General features: G+C 39.7%; 2 protein-coding genes across 3 annotated transcripts in view; one reads left to right on the forward strand and one right to left on the reverse strand.

The window, feature by feature from the left end:
• Nucleotides 1–13,045, reverse strand: part of PLAG1 (PLAG1 zinc finger) — a 48,643-nt gene extending 35,598 nt beyond the window's left edge. For both annotated transcript variants that reach the window (XM_026791368.2, XM_014264786.3), the window contains exon 1: nucleotides 12,823–13,045. The gene's annotated coding sequence lies outside the window, so the exon portion shown is untranslated. The remainder of the gene's footprint in view (nucleotides 1–12,822) is intronic.
• A 165-nt stretch (nucleotides 13,046–13,210) lies between these two features.
• Nucleotides 13,211–18,596, forward strand: CHCHD7 (coiled-coil-helix-coiled-coil-helix domain containing 7). The gene is made up of 4 exons (XM_005479314.4): nucleotides 13,211–13,372; nucleotides 16,079–16,156; nucleotides 16,733–16,831; nucleotides 17,571–18,596. Exons 2-4 carry the CDS (start codon nucleotides 16,103–16,105, stop codon nucleotides 17,670–17,672), a joined length of 255 nt encoding a protein of 84 aa, XP_005479371.1. The 5' UTR covers nucleotides 13,211–13,372; nucleotides 16,079–16,102; the 3' UTR covers nucleotides 17,673–18,596.
• The last annotated feature ends 261 nt before the right edge of the window (nucleotides 18,597–18,857 follow it).

An 18,857-nucleotide genomic window follows, 5' to 3' on the forward strand; every position in this document is an offset into this window, starting at 1 on the left:
GAATAGAATATTACATAGCAGCAACTAACTAAACTTTTCACTGATGTTGTACCATTCTGAATTAGCATTTAAAAAATAAATGAAAATTGTTACTTCTATGCTGTTTCAGCAAAGTTTGCACAGTAATTTAACTAAATACAAACAAATTCCTTGTATTGGTATTTATTACCTATAGTCATTGGTGTACACAGAGCCAGTCAATATACACATAAATTTCAGGTTACCACACATATATGTACTGTCCTTAAAAGCAACACTTCAGATTTCTGAAGTGAAAAAATAAGACAGAACTCTATTTTTCTGTTGCATTTTTTCCACTTCACCGAGTTTTCTGCCAAGTCAGTACTGCTGTTTCCCACGTCTGTGTGACTCTTTACTCAGCAACAGTATACAATTACAAACACTGAAAAGACAACTTCAGAAAACAAAGTGGCAGGGGAACATGGGGCAAGATTAGCAATTGAAACAACTAATCCAGATGAATCTCAGAGTCTCCAATCCAGCTAGCATAAATTCTCATACTCCTTTGTCTTTTCCCCAATCAGTACAGTATTCTATTCAGGAATTTGGTTATCACAATATAATATTCTCCATCAAAATTAGGAATTACTACCCTCTCCCACTGCGAAAAAAAAAAAATTGCATATGCCAGTTTTAATCATCAATTTGTCCCCAACAGTCAGAACTCCTTAGAGGAGGCCAAAACATGTTAGTCAGTTCTTGGAAAAAATATCTTCATTTTGATAATGAAGGTATCATGCATTCTATATGCATTCTATTTAGGACGTTTCTCTCCTTAAGAACTCAAGTTCATGGGTATATTTCTGGGCTATCCTGAAATCTCTCAGATGGGCTCTTGTAAGAGGTAGCTGCTTAGAACAAAAACATTGCCTACAGAGTGATGTATGATGGCTTAGTGGATTAGCATGTTAAAAACATAATCTCTTTTGACACAGCTGTTTTTAAGTGTTCTTAAAAATATTACAAAATGTTAATTCTGTTTTCCAGTAAACATAACTTTGGATCTGCTGAGTCAGAGATGTTATGCATAATAATCACAGCAGGAATACAATACTATTTGTATTTTTTTGGAGGAAAAAGACTGAGCACAATTTTGTGCAAATAATAAAAAGAAAAATCACAGAGCAGAATTCAATTAATGGCAAATCCACCAGAGGCAAACTGTCGTTCTAACAAAACAAAATACTTGTTTTCCTAGGTAATTTCCATATTTCTAGAAAGTTAATTCCAGAGCCATGTAACACTCACATACAGATTTTATAATATGTACTTTCAACACTGGACTAAAATACTTTGTGCTACTAAGTCAGCACAGTATCACTTTCTATGTATCATTTTTAATTCTGAATTCAAATCCCCCAAACCAACACTCACTAACTTTAGAAAGCACTTTATCATGCACTGTCTGAATGTAGCAGAAGAGCCTTGTGTTTGTACAGCTCCCAGAAATCACCATGGAAGTTTCACCATGAATACCTAGGCATATCTAGGTTATCGATGTATGCACACACAATGTATTTTTTTTCTGTGATCGAGTTATGATGGTTTTGTTATCAAAAACTATATTCTTCTAAATTATGTACATAATGTATTGTATTAACAAATATACTAATATACCAACATTCTTTTATTGAGGGATCCAAGCTACTGCTAAATGAATCTCTCATGACACATAAGTATTATTTACTTCACTGAAAAATATTACCAGATTAGTACAGTAGTTATTTTTCTTTGCTTTCAAGACAGTTTAATATTTTTTTGAACATTTTAACTTCATTTGTGGTTACACTAATTGCCCTTTCAAGTTGACAGGCTTGTAAAATCATCCTGAAGTGTCCATTTCTGATACTGCAGGAAAAAATTAAAATGCCAGTAAGTAAAGGAAGCATCTTATTCTACAGAATTAATTTATTTGTAAAAGCCAGAATTAAGCAGTTCCCTGTTCACACTTTAGAAAGCAATCAATCCTTCACTGCTGTTCTGCTCCTTCCACATTCAGGACACTGCAGTTCCATTATTAAGAGCATCCCCTGCAGAGAAGCACATGAATCTACTGTTCCATGATGTACCCTCAATGACCACCAGCTTCTGAATGAAGCTACAAAAATACTGGGTTTTACTTACTAGAGAAAACCCTGAACAGCTTGCTTCTTGCCAACCTGAAAGACCACCCCTTTCAATGAGTGCCACCTGAAACAATCTCAAATGCATGTTACAGTATTTAAAAAAAAAAAAAAAGATCTTGGGGAAATAGCACTTGCTCCCTGAGAAGCACTTCAGTTTTAGCACAGATCTCCCACTCTGAGATGGGCTCAGTATGTTGGCATTACAGAGCATACAGTTACTAGTATGCATTTACTAATGACCGACCTAGAATTTGACAGATGGAAATGCTGACTGGAAAGCATGAAATAGAGGCTTCATATCTCAAAGATCCACAGTGAAAGGAATTGTTAGCATCCAACTAGATTCTAATAAACTTTGCAAGAGGAACATGGGCCATGCATTTTTACTAACTGTTTAATTTAATTTGTTTTCATTTATAGCAAAGCACTGTTGAAAAGAACAGGAAACTTTCAAATAATTTGGTCAAGATCAGATGGGAAAACATGTCCCTCTTCCACTTAGAAATTCTATAGTTCAGATCATTCAGTAACTTTGCCAGCCACCACAACATACTAAAAAAATATATCAAGAAACAAACTTCCTAAACAAGTGACAAATGCAGAAAGTAGAGGTTAAAAAAAGGATTAATTTTTTTACCCCCTTATAACAGTCTAAAAGTACTCAAATCAAGAAGACATAACACACACACTTTGGGTCAGAACTCTGCCATGCACAGGGAGTGAAGTAATTTTGACTATATTCTCTCTCAGATGTACCCCCAAAGACAAAATCACATCACAAAACACTAAGTTGCTCAGTAACAGTTAATTCCTAAGTTAATTCACAAAGGCAATATAACCTTTGTCCAGAAGACCTCATAAGCTTCCTACAAAGGCCTAAGTTACAAAAAGTCTGGATATATTATAGAATTGTAAAATGGTTTGATTTGGAAGGTACCTTAAAGACCATCCAGTTCCATGGGCAGGGACACCTTTCACTAGACCAGGTTCCTCAAAGCCCCACCAAACCTGGCCCAGAACACTTCCAGGGATGGGACACACAGGGCTTCTCTGGGCAACCTGTTCTGGTGCCTTACCACCCTCACAGTAAAGAATTTCTTCCTAATGCCAAATCCAAACTTACCTTCTGTCAGTTTTACTCCTTGTCTTATCACTACACACCATTATGAAAAGTCCCTCTCCAGAGGCTGTTGTCAGCCAAAATGGTGGGAAATTTTATATATATTTGGGAAGAACTAACAATTAAGCTCTTTCCTAACTGTTCTTAACTGCTCTAAGTTAAGCTCTTTCTTCTTCAAACTACAAGTCTTACAATCCCAAAGTAAGAAATGGGATTTAGGTATACTTCACAGGACAGTTACCAAGCAGTTGCAACCTGACAGCTCATTTCTGCCTGCCTTTTAGCTTTTTTTGTTAAGCTGCCTACATGAAACTTTCACGCCAAAACTACCTTCAAATACCAAGCTACCTCCTTTATGATGAAATTCAGATGCTTAGCAGAAGGGATTATTTGACCTTCAACCACAGTTTAACACCTAAAACTATGACAAGAACAGTCATTTAGAGCATCCATTAAATCTTGGAGGCTTTGCTCAGAGTTGAGAGGCTTTCTATTGATTGGTTCCTGATGAAAAATGGAATAAGCAGCACAAAACTCAAGTTCTTATTCAGACAAAACCTTTAGAAAATTTAATCTGCTAATGAAGAATTATGGAGTTCATTTAAAGATAAATTAATATATTATCAGTTTCAAGGCTGCAACACAACTATGTGACTGATATCACAAATTCATATGATTTAAATATTTTGAGAGGACTGAGGGGCAGTGATTTAAGTCACCAGAGCACCTTTTTGACCACATCTGTCTTCTAACTTGAGGATTGAAGAAAGATCCAGTCTCTTTTAATGTTCAGTTGTTTTATTAGTCAAACTACAGAAAAACTGAAAATAACAACACATATCCAAACTCCCCAAACAAAAGTATTTTGCTACTTCAATCAAACTGACAAGCAATCAATGTAGTTAGAAACTACCTAAATGCACTTTCCTTTCAGTACAAATATTTAAGTCTAATAAAGAGCAAGAAATTTGTTTTACATGATGCATAGATAAAACCTGTACTAGAAATTGAAATGTATTTTTCAATATGGACTTAACTTACTTGTTCTCAAATATTCTGAAGTGGCCAAGTTTTCAAAGGTGAAATAATAAAGGGGAGACCTCTAAAACCATTTGCCCCCCCGCAAAAAACTTATTTCACAGTTTAACATTTCTGAAAGCATAATCTAGATTTCTGTTTGCCTTCCACAGAAATTGACACTAGAAGTGTGTCTGAGTATTTCTTATGAGAAACAATGACAGCACATATTTGACAAGACCTGGCATCTTTTCCTCTCAGGTAAGTTTAATATTCATCCAGTTAGGGACCATTGCCATCACCCAAACACCATCATGATTAAGTTTCCTGTATTACTCTGCACTCAGTTTTTCTTTTTGTAGCATCACCAGCTCAAGTTAATTTCACAGTACTCCTTGGCACAATTTTTGTAGTACAAAAATTATCAATAGCTAAACTTAAAGGGACACAAATAGATTCTGAGATAATAAAAGAGTTTAAAACAAGTTAAAGAAGTGCTGAGTTCAGAAAAGAGTGTATCCAAAAGAAAAGGATACACTCAGGCAGCTAAGACAAAAAAACCCCTTAAAATTATAACTGGGAAAACATTACATTTTACAAGTAATGAGAAATTAAACAAGTTTGATATAAATATTTCATGTATACTTTTTAAAGCAATTTCAACACATACTAAACCCAGCCTAAATAATTAGGATAATTAACATATTAGGATTCTTGGTTAACTTTTTAAGTAAAAAATAATGTAACTTTGTTGTTTAGGAATAGAGCTGATTTCATTGTACTGGTATGCTTATAACTGTACTTAAACACCATTTAAAATAGCATGTAGCAACACCATCCTTTGACAGATGCAATAATATTTTTATTACTTTTTCTGAAACTGATTAAAATATAGCCATAAGCAATATGTTTGTGCTGGGGCATAATTAGGAGTAGTTTAGTCTGAGCACAATCCTAGTATTTGAAATAATAAAAGAAAACTTCAAATCAGATTAAAAAAAAGCCTAAAGATTTAAATAACTGGCATTTATATCTAAGCTCTTCCTAAGCTAGGTGGTTCAATATTTCCTAGTGTCCTAGGTGAAACAAATTATGTAAGTATTGATCACAATAACTTCCAGTGAACAAAATAAGCTTGAACAATATTGTGTTTAACTTTTAAACAGAACACAAAACTCTGACACTATTTTATATTTGTTTTATTTTACTTTAGTACTCTTCTTAAAGTACTTGTGAGGAGAAGAGCACCAGTAACTGATAGCAGGCAGCTAACACCATAAATTTACACCTTTGTAATGTATCATCTTATGAAAACATAAGAACAGCTGCAGGCAATTTCTACTTTTATATATTTATATTTTATCTATACTTGCATGTGATAAATGCAGCATTACTAAGCCTTGCATGTAGCCAGCTGCAGTAAATGCAAAATAGTATAAATGAAAATTCCACACGTGACAGTAGGAGTTTGAAGAAACTTAACATTTACAAACTTGTAAATGTTTTATTACTAACTATACTGGCTTGATTGAAATTTAATAGCAAGCTGCCAGAATCTCTCATTCTGCCTTTCCTTCAAAATGATCTCTTAAAAAAAATATTCCTATTCCACAACTGATCCAAAAGACACGATATTGTCCCTAAATGTCTCCTAAAAATGTGTGCATGTCTGTATCTATCCCACATACAAATGGAACATTCATGATAAATACATACACCCCACAGTAAACAGTTTTATTACAAGTGACAAGCACTTGAGACAGTAAAATCTCATTTGCCTACACAGGGTCTTTCTGCTGCTCAAACACGCAGTACAGTGAGATCTCATTAACTCACAATCAGATGATTTGCAGGGTTTTTTAGAAAACACATGCACTACAAAAAGAAGGATATACTCAATACATGAAGAGGTAAGCTAAGATTTCTGACAGCCTCGCTCCTTTTTGGTTATTTGGCAATTCACAGTAAATGTGCATAAGTAAAAATCAGCAATCTACATCTTATTTCCTAAGAAATACTTTACACTTGCTGACTGCCAAATCTGATGTGACTCACAACCATAAAGAAAAGCTTTTAGGGTTAGAGATACACAGTGTCAGGCTACTGGTAAATTACCTGCAGAATACATAAGTAAATCTACATGCAATCTGTATTGCTAAATTGTATCAAATAAAGTATTATTACAGCAATATGGAAGAGATTATTATTAGTTATCCTAACTTAAGTGAAAAAACAACTTTGACAAATAATTCCCTTTAAACACTTTCTAATCTGATTTCTAGGGATATTTTCCTTGAGAGAGGAATTTAGCACATTAAGTGCAAAAGAAGATTATAGCAATTCAGTTTACTGTAACAGACACTTTTTGCATTTTTCCAAGTTTCTTTACGTAGTTATTTCTTAATTGCATCTGATGGCAATTCTTGGGTTTTACTTTCCTGATTCCCACTTGACTTTCTCAAATCTGATTTGAGGTATTTTACTTGAGAGTTCTGAGTTACTGTTGTATGCATTACAGCCACACTTGTCTGCATTCGTTTTTTTAATCTCACTTTTTAGTTTTATAATAGTTCAGACCTGTGGGGTTTTTCTCCTCTCTTTCCTTTCCTCTAAACAAATAGCTATTGGGCCACATTTTATTTCCTTTGTGCTCCCCTGTAAGTGTATAAAAACCACCAGATTTGGTCATGAATAGAACAGGTCATCACTCTGACCATGTATTTTAATGTATTTGACAAGGTATCTCTACATTCTGGACAGGCAATGAACCAGGAAGGAGAGAGAAGAAGGCTACAGAGAAGGATATAATAGAAATTATTTATTCCTTCAACATGAGAATAATTACATATCCTTTCTCACTCTTGACAGTCAGGTATGTACTTACACAGTCACCTCAAACCCCTGACATACATGGTGGCTAATTTCAATGCTATGATCCTACAGTAACCGTTTGCCAGACATGCAGGGTCCATTTAAATATTAAAAATTTTAATACATCGTATAAGAAGGCCCCATTCTTTAAAACTGTGAGCACACAACTACTCTAAAAAGCATGCTATATCTTTTCAAAAGTCAAAAAACTCCCTCCAGTTCTATGAATTTCTGCAATTTGTCCTAAGATGAGACAATAACAGGTGAACAGTGATACAGATGTAGATAGAAAACACTTTGACAACAAAAACTAAATAAAAATAAAACTTAACCTGCAGTAATGGTGACCAGTTCTGTTTAATATTAGGTTTTCTGAACTTGCATACAATTAGGATCTTCTGCATTTGATATTTGGTGGACAACTGTTTATTTAAAATGAATTAGTAACTGCAATCTATGCAATTTCAGATAAATGTTCACTATATCCCTTGACAACTAAAAAAAAAAAAGCATCTGTGTAAGTGATTGTATTGAGAGTTAATCAGTGTTTTACATTCAAGTTACAAGATCACACAATTTAAAAATCAATATAAATTGAATTAAATTCTAGATGTGGGTTTTTTTTAGATTAGATGAAAATACACAATTGTCTATTATCAAATGCCCAGATAACTGCAAAAAAACCCCACTCCAATGCTTCAGAAATTTAAACATTTTATGTTTGATCAATACAAGTGTTACTTTGTTCTAATATTTGAATTATTTTAAATAGTTTTTTAAGGCTACCTAAACATTTGGTAATCAGTTAAAGATGCTTAGCAGTTCAGTGGATAAATGCTGCACATTTCTTTTAAAAGCTCTGCAAGCTAAATCCTTACTAGGAGCAGATATTTGGAGAATAACTCCTTGAAAGCAAATTCTCTATCACTTCAGTGGTGGTCACTGCTAGCTCCTTTTAAGTCTATACTGATTTGAGAATGGTCTAAGTACTTGAACAGATTTCATGTTTTCCAGAATATTTCTGCTTGGTAAACATATAAATTTGTTCAAGAACCCTACCAAAAAGTATTTGTTCACAAAAACTGGTTTTAACAACATAAGGGGTTATAGACAGAAAATTTAAAAACTTATGGATCAGACTCTGAAGTAAAAACATTTATTTTACCAAATAACCTTGAACAGCTACAAACAGTGGTTTATTTAGAACATGAGTAGTGCCCTCCTTAACCCATTAATTTTAAAACACATGCAATACTCTGAAAGGAGGAGACTTTAGGGCACCATTTTGACTAACCAGCTGCAGAGATGGACAACCATTAGAAGTGGCTGCACTTTGTGCACAGTGTCTTTTGGAACTACATAAACTTTTAAAAAGTTTCTTAATTTAAATCTCCAAAGTTCTACATTGAAAACGAATTTTTCAGGATAATTACTAAATTAAAAGTACACACCAAGAGACACATTTGAGCTAAGCATTCAAGGAAAGCTGAATGCATGTCCCTTTAGATTCCTGTATTGGCTTGTACTGTTGCAGAATACTGTAGTTATTAATTTTTAAACATTACTGGATAGGATTGGTAAGTCTCTAAAAAGGATTTTAATACATTTACACCTCTCCTGTTTACCTAGAAAAAGTAGGTTAACTTCACCAACAACAGACCATAGTATTTGTTTCCTCAGGTGCTTTAATTTTAGAAAATCTTGAAAAAAATCAAACTGTATAATCTATGGAATCAGACCAATACATAATAAAGAAGATTATCTTAAATCTTAGAACAAGGAAGCTTTGAAAGTTACTTTGTATTTTTATTTTTAAAAAAAACACTTCTTCACTGTAAGAATTCTGTTTTCTACAAAAGAGTAAGTTTGTAAAAAAATAATCCTAAACAACATTCTTTTCTGCTATTATTATCTCCATCTGGATTATACCTTAAAATTAAATCCAGTTTAGAAGAGTATCAAATTCTGAGAGAACACCCTTTCCTCTTTCTCCACCCTAAATCCTGAATTTTGTACTATGCTTGGATACACCAATTTTACTTTGTAACACACAGGTGTAAGTCAAGAAAGATACTTCACAACACTGCTTCTTTCACACTGTTACTATCAGTGTCTATACCTATTTTCAGCATTAAAACATTAATGATTAAAAAGCTCCAAATTAGGTAAAAATGTAGAGGCATGTTAAGCACTTCACACTGATGGTAACAGAAACAGCATTTGAAGAGTTCTCAGTACCATTAACTAGTTTATTTAAGTTAGTTCTGCACATCTAGTACCATCTGTCTCTCTAGCCTGGTACATTAAAACGACCAACATATGGTGAACTGCTATTAATTTATCAAATTTCTATGCATTCCAGGGTAATGTTACTTCAGTCAATAAAAATAATAGATCAGTTTAAGAAATATTCAGAAAGGAACTTTAAAGTCTGAATTCTTACTAACTATAAAAAAGATCTCTACACCATAAAAGGCAGTTTTGGAAAAACATTCAATATCATTCCTTTATACAAAATGATTAATTTTTCTTCCTTAATGACCCTTTTTCTAACTTAAGAGCAGTTAGTGTGATTTAATTTTCACAACTGTGAGTCACTGGAAAACTTGGAGATTTCTGCCCAAATCTTTAACCACAAGGCTATCCTAGGCAACAAGTTTCTTTGGTCACCCTTGCAGAAAGGGTACAGATCATTTGCAAGCACATGCTATTCAACAGAGAGGGCTATCACAACTCCTGCTCAACTTGCACAGCTTCACAGCAAACATGGGCTGCAATAGCCCCCATCCAAGCCCAGCAGCCCATCTCCCCTCTCAAGAAGCGCATACCTGTACTCAGTTTTCAATCTAGAACTAAGTACAAAGGCTCCAAAACCAAAGCAAGTGTAAAGGCAACATTGCAACTCCTCATAAAGGTATCAAATTGCCCTGTTAAGAGGCGATGCTAATTTTTTAAAATAGGACATTCAGAAATAAAATTAAAATACATAGGAGATAATAGAGACAAGCAGAGCATTTCGCATCATCGCAGTTAAACATTTACAAGTTAAAAATGAAGAAAAAAAACAGTATCAGCCAGAACCCATGCTAAAAGCATGCATGCATACACACATGCACACATATACATGACACCAGACCCCAGTTAGAATGACTTTTCTTTCTTTAAATAAAGCCAGAGGCAATTCTTCCAAGTCATGTTTTAACTACACACCTAAGGTGTACTTGTAAAGAGCCCCTTCTTTGGCCAATTAAAACCTACAGTTATTTTTCAGTATTTTGAAAACCTTTGGGAATGGTTTAGGAGATTTAAGCATAGAATAAGCTTTTGAACAAACTCAAGTGTTCCCAACAAAACTGAATGTATTCAAAGTAAAAATAATGCACTTCACAACTTTCACAAAATGTCTGTGAAATTGCCCTACACACAGGGAATTCATCCCCTCCCACAGAATTCGCAGCTAGCAGAACAGCACTAGATCTTAATATTATACAACCTGAGACTATTTCATTTCTGCAGCATACAATCCAAAAAACACTCTCCAAAACACAGCATTTTAATTGACACACCAAGAAAACTCCCCTGAAGACCTGCTACACACAAAAGAATTGCTTTGATCCCAACGATTCTGCACGTTTCCCACTGCTATCCTTCCCTAATTTATCAGACTAGGGCCGATTTGATACCTTTCCATTAAAAAAAAAAACAACGAAGCACCCCTCTGCTAGAGGCAGAGGTGCTGCAGAGGTGATGATAACCCCAGGAAAAGAGAAGCTGTCTCTTTAAAATGCCCTGCTATGTCCCTGATCCCACGTGGAACCAACATCAGCAGCACTTTCGCATTAACTTCAATGTGAGGCGAGATGAGGCATCATTATTTCATATAAATAAAACGAGGAGGCTGCAGAATGCATTCTTTGTAGGGGACAAACAGGTGAACTGAACGTGCCAGGGAAATCAGCAACCACCCGCAGGAGAGGTGCCCTGCCCCCGAGCCCTCTCTGCTCTCCCTATGGAGCATTAGCTCAAGCCCACACCACTCTCAAGAATCCAGTTCAAATAGAGGAGTGAGCCACCAAGAAAACTTGAAATTCAAAGGCAACGAAAATGCACTTTATAAACCGGAAAGGTTTATTCTTTGCCTCACACATCCTAATTAGATCAGGAAAGTGACACTACAAAAGCATAACATTCCGGTCCGAAAAAAAAAAAAAAAAAAAAAAAGGAAAGAAAAAGACAGAGGAAAAGAAAAGAGCCCCCATCTCCCCAAATCCCCCAAAAACACACACACAAAAAAAGCATTAAAAAAGGAAGTTATAAAGCACCACATCCAGCATTTATCTTATCTAGGATCACTCCACATTACCCCCAAGTTATACACTTTCTGCACCATCATCTCCCCCTACCTCTCTGTCCTGAAAGGGATTTTCACGTTTTCTCATTGTCGGTGGCGAGTTATAAGAGGCTTTTGCCTTTCCAAAGAATTCATCAACAAAAAAAAATAATAAATATTAACTCCTTGCTCCCTGAAACCTTAAAACGGTCTCGGGAAGACGCGGGTTTTATACTGTTACCTTGAGGAAGAAAAGGGGGAGCAGCCCCGATTTTTAGGTATTTTTTGGCATTTTTTTCTGATTTTTATTTTGTTATATGCCTCAGTTCTCCCTCCATTTTGGTTGTTTATGATACTGACAACAAGCTGTCCCTGCTCTCTCTCTCTCTCTCTCCGGATCTCTCCTGCTTTCAGTTAGCAAACCCCCCTCCCCAATGCAACACGACTCAGCACTTACTTGGGTTCACACTTTTCTCTAAACACACACCGATGGGGAAGGGAAAAGCTCCTGGGCTACTCGGAGGGGGAGAGCAGGCAAATTCGTTTCTTTATTACGAAAAAAAAAACTTTTGTCCAAAAAACGACGGGAAAGGGGGGTCGAGTGCCCCAAAGTCACTCCGGATCCCCCCAAAGACGCAGCCGCCAGGTCCGGGGGACACCCCACGGATAGCCGGGTCCACGGGGGAAATTTCTGTGCGAAATTTGTCCGGTTTGAGGCGGCGGGCGAATTTATATTAATTTTTTCCCTCATTTTTCGGCACCGCGGTCTCTAATGTCTTCCGCTCCCTCTCTCGCCGCTCTCGCCGCTGTCACTGCATTCACAGCACAGGCTCCGGAGAGGCGAGGAGGGGAGGGGGCGGCCGCGCCGCTCCTGCCCCTGCCCCGCGGCCCCGAGCCCGGGCCGCCGCGGGGGTCGGCGGCGGGCACCCCGCGCCCTCCTGCCGTCCCCCGGGCAGCCCCGCCGCCTCGCCCGCTCCTCGCGAACCAGCAGAGCGCCGCGGGGAGGGAGGGGAGGAGTGGAGGAAACTCCTGAGAGAGGTTTTTCTCAAAATCATCTCTTTCTCCCTCCGAAGGGGGGTGGGGGGGGGCACCGCTCGCCTCGGCTCCCCTCCTCTGCTTTTCCCCCCGGGGGGGTCCGACGCGGGGCGGCGGGGGGCTGCGGGAGATGGGGGAGAGGGATGGAAGGGAGGGATGGTTAACACAAACTTTTCCTCACTGCTCGCTGCTCCTCTCTCCTCTCCCCCCTCCTTCTCCTCCTCCCCCTTCATAATTTAAATAACCCTGATATTTCCCTGCTAAACCCCGGCGCCTGCCCCCCAAACCCGCAGCAGACTCACCGCGGGAGCCTCAGCATCCCCTCTGCGCCCCGTTTCCACCCTTTACAGTGTTCTCCGATTTTTCTGTAATTTTTTCCCCATATTTCGGGCTGGACGCGGCGGGCCTGGAAATTGTTTGCTTTCCCGTCTTTCCAGCAGCCATTGTAGTGTATGCGCTGCGGTGCAGCCCAGCCTGCCGCACACGCCGCGCCCACACCGCCCGCCGCCCACACGCACCGCGGGTTGGACGCCTCCCCCAGTCAGTCAGGGCCGCGGCCGCGCCCCGCCGCCGGCGCCTGCGGCCCGCGCCGCCCGCCCCGTTGGTGGAAGGAGGCGCCGCTCACGGCCGGGGCGGGCGCGGCGCCGCCGCCATTGGCGGCCCGGCCGTGCCACTCAGAGCCGCCGGGGCGTGGGCGGCGGCGGCGCGGGGCCGGGGGGAGCCGCGGGGCCGGGAGCGGGGTAGGCTGCGCCCGTACTTAAGCGCGCTGCCCGAGCCGCTGACGTCTTTCGAATTGGAGACGGGCTGCCCCGCTCCCGCCCCGGGCTCCAGCGGACACGGCCGGGGACGGAGGTGAGTGCCGCCGGCGGCGACCCGCGCTGTGCCCGCCCGCCGCTTGCCCTTCCCGGCCGGCACAGAAAAGTCTCGCTCGACCTTCGCCGCCCGCGGGCCGGGGCAGCCCCGCTCGGGCCCGGCGGCGGCGCGGCCCGGGCACCGCTCCCTGGCGGCAGGTGGTGCCGAGGGGAGGCGGCGGGAGCGGCCGCGGGGAACGGGCCGGGGCGGGGGAAGGGGTCGCCGGGCGCCTCCGGCCGCTCCGCCGCCGGCGGGAGGCAGGGACCGGGCGGGGGGCGCCGGCCTCGCCTCCGCACCTGGACGGCTCCCGGCCTTCCCCGGGAAGCTGAGCTGGGCAAGGCGGCAGCTCCGCGGTGCTGAGCGTCAGGGACCGCCGGCTGCCTCCTCCTGCCTCCGCCGCCGTAACAGCCCAAAGTGCCATAGGAATTTTTGTACGGCCTTGGCTCCAGGGTTCAGGGTTTTAATGAGCTGGTCTACATTGCGGCATAATTAGCGAATTTGTGTCTATATGTGTGCATTTAAAGCAGACCAAAGACTTTTCAATGGGCGGGAGCCTGTAGCGAAGTGCCCTGATTGTTTATGAACTGAAAAAGCCCCAGGGTTACAGAGTGCCAGCAGCAGCCCTGGTTCTCTGTGGTACGGTTTACAGCTGTTAATGTGTTAAAGCATAATTAAGAGCTGTGGCATAGACAAGCCTTCGGTTGTGGTTGGGCTCTGACCTGTGATCTGAAAGCAGGAAGGGAAGCCCGTACATGTGCAGAACCTGGGAGGAGGGGGAAGCTCGCTTCCTGCCCAACTGCTCATTCAGTCACAGCCGCATTTCGGCGTGACCCGCCTGCCCTTCCAGCTGATAATGTTTCAAGTCTGAAGTACTTCGGAGAGGGAGAGAGAGCAACACGCACTGGAGCTATCAGACCTTTTGGGTTGTACTAAGAATGTTTAAGCATTTGCCTGCTCTGAGCTGTGAATCTTCATTAGAACCTGAACTGCTTATTCGTTAAGTAGGTGTTTAATGGGTTGTGTGCATTGTTCCTTAGAACGGGCGCGGTTGCAGACTCTGGTAATGTAATCAAACTGAAAGCATCAAGTGCAGTTTGTATAAGGAACACTGATTATGACGGCCCATCCTATGACTCCCAAGTATTCTTTCGGAGAGTAAGTCTGAAGTCGGAGGGAGAATATACACCTTGAGGCATGTCTGCTTAGGCGGCAATAGCAATGAAGTGCAGAGTTATAAACCAGACACATGCAAACAGCTAAAAATCTTGTATCTGTTGTGGTGAGTTAGGTGAGGCATTCTGGTATGCTGCTTTTGCTTCCTACTTCTCCCTTCTCTCCTCCTTTCTTAAGTCTGTGATGATGCTAGTGTATATGCTTGTGTTTCCATTTGAGTTGGAAGTGCCTGATCAAAAATGCACTTCCACCCATCACAAAGGAGAAAATTTGCCTGCATTGTTAAATTAACTTAAGCACTGGATAGTTCTCAAAAGTAAGTGAAAGTATTTCCCCAATGTTGTTAATTAAAAGGCCCACTTGCAGAAGATGATCATGTGGAAAGCAAAGAGTACTCCAGGTACCAGGAAGGTATACATGCACAGCTTGTAAAACCTAAGGCTTGTTAACTGGGAATAGTTTACTCTTACCCAAAGAAGAAAGCCCATCTAAAACATGGTTTTCTATGAGCTACAAAGAGCAGTATTTGAATTTTTTTCTAATCTGGTATCAAGCAAAACAGGCTTTTTCCTGCAGACTTGCACTTATCATTCCCTAATGTGCACAGAAACAGGTCTAAGTTAAGAATTAGCACCGATTTTTTTTTTTGAGAAAGTAAAAAACAATATTGTGTCCTTCATTAGCAGTACTTGAATTTGCTGTCTGTGTTTCTGATTGCATTGATTCAAGCAGTCATCTGGTCAACATTAATTTATTTTTTGTTAGATTCAGTATTTGTTTGGAACACATACCTGTATTGCCATATGTGTGCCGGAGGCAATGTATAGGGAGCTGTAAAGGGAAAGAGGGTCTGCTGTTCATCTTGATGTCATCATCTTGGATCAGTGTAGAGTCTTGGCACTGAACTCTGTGTCTCTCAAGCTTCAGAGTCAGTGTCAAACTACTAAATGGTAAGAAATGTGATTCAAGCGTTCATACACAGTGTAAGTGGGTCTGGTCCCACCTTGCGGTGAAACCAGTTCTTTTTCTATGAAATATTTGCTGTAGCAACACAGGAGATAGTGGGCACTTGTTGTACCTGGGAAAGCTCAGTGACGATGCAGATGTGATCCAGCTAAGGAGTAGGGACAAATCTGGAAAAGTTTGCTTGTACATTCCTCCCACACACTATTAATTGAAGTGTCTACAGTGTGTTGGCTGTGAACAGCTTCTATGGAGCTGTTTCTCGTACACGTGGTCACTTCCTCCATGAGACACAGGCTGGTGTGAGAGCTGCTGCAGTGGCTCCATTCTCTGCAGGAATTTATCAGGGAATGAGCAGTCTTTGTGGTGGGTTAAACTTGCCGGTGTTGTCTTGCTGTTACTGCTTTTGAAACAACACCTTGCAAAAGAAGGTTGGGTTTTGTTTAGTTTTTTCTTTAAGATAACAAAACTGTGTGTTGCTAGAAGGCCTTTATTAAATCCTGAAATTCAGACTTAATCCTGAGTTACTGTTAAAAGTAGATACTTAACCTGTTTATTTTTCCTTTCTAGCCAAGGTACGAGTGTCTTTCTAGAATGTCCAGGCATGCAAAAAAGCTTAGAGATCATGATATAAATCCATGTCTAGCGGTAAGATGATCAAATTGAGATTGATTTCTGTCTGTACATTTCAGTGTTAAATAATGCACTTTCTAGGGGACTGTTTTGTGGGTAGAACACTGGCATTCTAGCACTTTGCATTAAAAGTTTCTTAAGAGTCTGAAGGTGGGAAGGGCTGAAAATCTTCCATTATAATAAGTGTGAAATAACAAGTTAATTCCCTATAAATAGGAGTAATACAACTGCTGGCAGTCTCTTAAATTTTCTGTCCCTAAAACTAGGGCCTGAAATCCTGGTTAGACAAGCTTGGTTATTTTTAAAAGTCTTTTGTGAGTTATACCAAGCATCATTGTAAACAAATATTCTGTGGCCTCTGCACTTACTGTCTGAAGAGTACAGACAGTACTCTATTATCTCCAAATTAAATCACTGCTTGAAAGTGCTGATGATCCTGTGTAATAGGTGTTACTTTGCTCTCTTTGATAGTGTTCTTTCATCTGAAGAGCTCACTCCTATCTTCATAGATATTCTGGGACTTGTTAAAATATTTAAACACTGAGTACAGTAACTTCCCTCAGCTCTGAAGTATATTTTCCCCTATTAAAGGAAACAGATGCCACTACAAAATGTATGAATGACAACAACTATAACAAGGATATGTGTACTGATTACTTTTTGAAGTACAAAAACTGCAGAAAATTCTGGGTAAGCACAGTAAACTTTCTAAATTTTACTCCCTGCTTTGCTTTATATATGTTACTTCTGACATCCTGCTTTCTGAACCCTTCAAATTCAGCTAAGAATGTTTTTATGGTAACTTACCAGCCCAGTATGCATTGCTGTAAGACTTAAGCACATGCACATCAAAGTACTTCACTTGATTGTTCTGGGTTTACTCTTGTATATTGTGAGTCAGTGTTCTTGCAGTACCTGATGTTTTCCTTTGAACTTGAGTCACATATTTTTAGCAATAATTTCTTTTAAACTGATGCGGTGAAAAAATTCTGAGGCAAGGTAAGGTTATCTGGTTTCTCACCGCCTTGGATCATGTTTACTTTAACCTGATATAAAGCTTATTTGGTGGTAGAGAAATACCATGAGGATCTACGTGCAGTTAAACTGTTTTCTGCTGTTTCCTTATGCCATTGAAGTAAAGAGGTTTTAGCTTAGCCTTTAAATACTTGTGCAAACTACAAAAAAAACCTGTTTACAGACAATTGTGCATTGGTCTGGCATAGAGTAATGGGAATACCGATTGCACTCTATTCTGAAGCAGCAAGGTAAACTATCAGATATCTTGAACTAACTACTAGTACATTTAGTTATCAGCTAATCAGGCTTTTAGAGTACCTGAGTTAATATATAAAGCATTTTTCTATTAAAAATCTTGTTCATTCAGAGCTCAGGGAAATCTGTTCTCATGGTCACTTTGTTCTATTTTCAGCATGGCATTATGATGCAAAGGAAGAGAAGTGGTGTGAAACCAGAGATGCCCTCAGCAGAAGAAAGAAAGAAAATCTTGGAATCAATGGGGAAGCCCTACTGACTGGAAATCTGAATTGACTGTTGTCACAATACGTATGAAGACTTGGCAGCAGCAAGTTACCATTTCATGAACCGGATTTTACAGTTGCCATATGTTGGATTAAAATAAGATCCTAAATTTTGAAATGTGGGAGCTTTCTAGGATAGAATTTCCTGGGTTTGTTCCTACTTCCTGTCATAGGAACCTGGCCTCTCTTATTGGAAGATACGGGTCTCAATGCCACTTGTATAGAAACTTTTGGAAGTAGAAACTACCTTGCTGTGAAATGCTAAATATAAAATTAATGGGACTTGAAGAAAGCCTGTTTGAAAAGATGGGTTGGTGAGCATTGCAGTGTGATACTAAGACTGGAGCAGATTGAGAAACTGGTACATGCAACATGTTTCTTGCACTCAGCTGTTCTGCTCAATAGTATGGATTTACCATGTATGAATGATAAATCACTATTTTCACATGTTGCATTCTGTGTCCCCAGTTTAAATAAGACCGTTCATGAACTAAAATCCTAAGTCAAACAAGCTTGTCATTGGGTCTGCCACTGCACTTGTCAGGGACAGCAGAAGCTTGCAGTAAGTCAGATCTGCAAGCTGTGCTAGTTAAAAGGTTAGAGAGATGGGTGAAGATAAAACTGAACTCCTCAGGTCTGAGCTGCATAGTATTCTGTGGATAGTAAATAGATACTTTGGTGGCGGGCAGGCAGGGGGGACTTGCAGACATGTAAACAGATCCTCTGAGTGACATGGCAGGTTTAACTATAGCACATCTATCTAAGACTCTGGACAGCTGAAACCTGGGGTTTGGAAATGCTTACTCATATGAGATTACAAAGCTCAGTTTAAACAGGTACTCTAATCTTAAATAAGGTTGATTCTTTAGCTAAATTGAACAAGTAATAAATGTAAACATGTTGCTGTCTAGGTGAAATAGTGTTTTTTACCTTTTATCTTCTGGTGTCCTGGCTTAAAAGCTTGTATCCCGTGATAAAACAGAAAAACTACTGTCATGAGCTCAGATTCCATGTGAAATCCTTTAGTTCATACTGGGATCAACTTGGCAGAACTCTGACTGACCTCATGAAGGATAGTGTAAAAGTGTTGTCTCTCTATTTAGACTTTTTGGAAAGACTCCATGGCTTTCTGTTTCTCCTGTCTGGCTTGTGTTGTTTCTTTCCACTGTAGGCCTATT

The sequence above is a fragment of the Zonotrichia albicollis genome, chromosome 1 (assembly GCF_047830755.1).
Source record: "Zonotrichia albicollis isolate bZonAlb1 chromosome 1, bZonAlb1.hap1, whole genome shotgun sequence".
In the NCBI taxonomy this organism is placed as follows: Eukaryota; Metazoa; Chordata; class Aves; order Passeriformes; family Passerellidae; genus Zonotrichia; species Zonotrichia albicollis.

What these genes read in the sequence shown, in the direction of transcription:
- CHCHD7 (XM_005479314.4), top strand. Translation starts at nt 16,103, where the DNA reads ATGTCCAGGCATGCAAAAAAGCTTAGAGATCATGATATAAATCCATGT. An exon ending in ATATAAATCCATGTCTAGCG is followed by an intron (nt 16,157 to 16,732) that starts GTAAGATGATCA and finishes CCCCTATTAAAG; the next exon opens with GAAACAGATGCCACTACAAA. An exon ending in AAAACTGCAGAAAATTCTGG is followed by an intron (nt 16,832 to 17,570) that starts GTAAGCACAGTA and finishes TTCTATTTTCAG; the next exon opens with CATGGCATTATGATGCAAAG.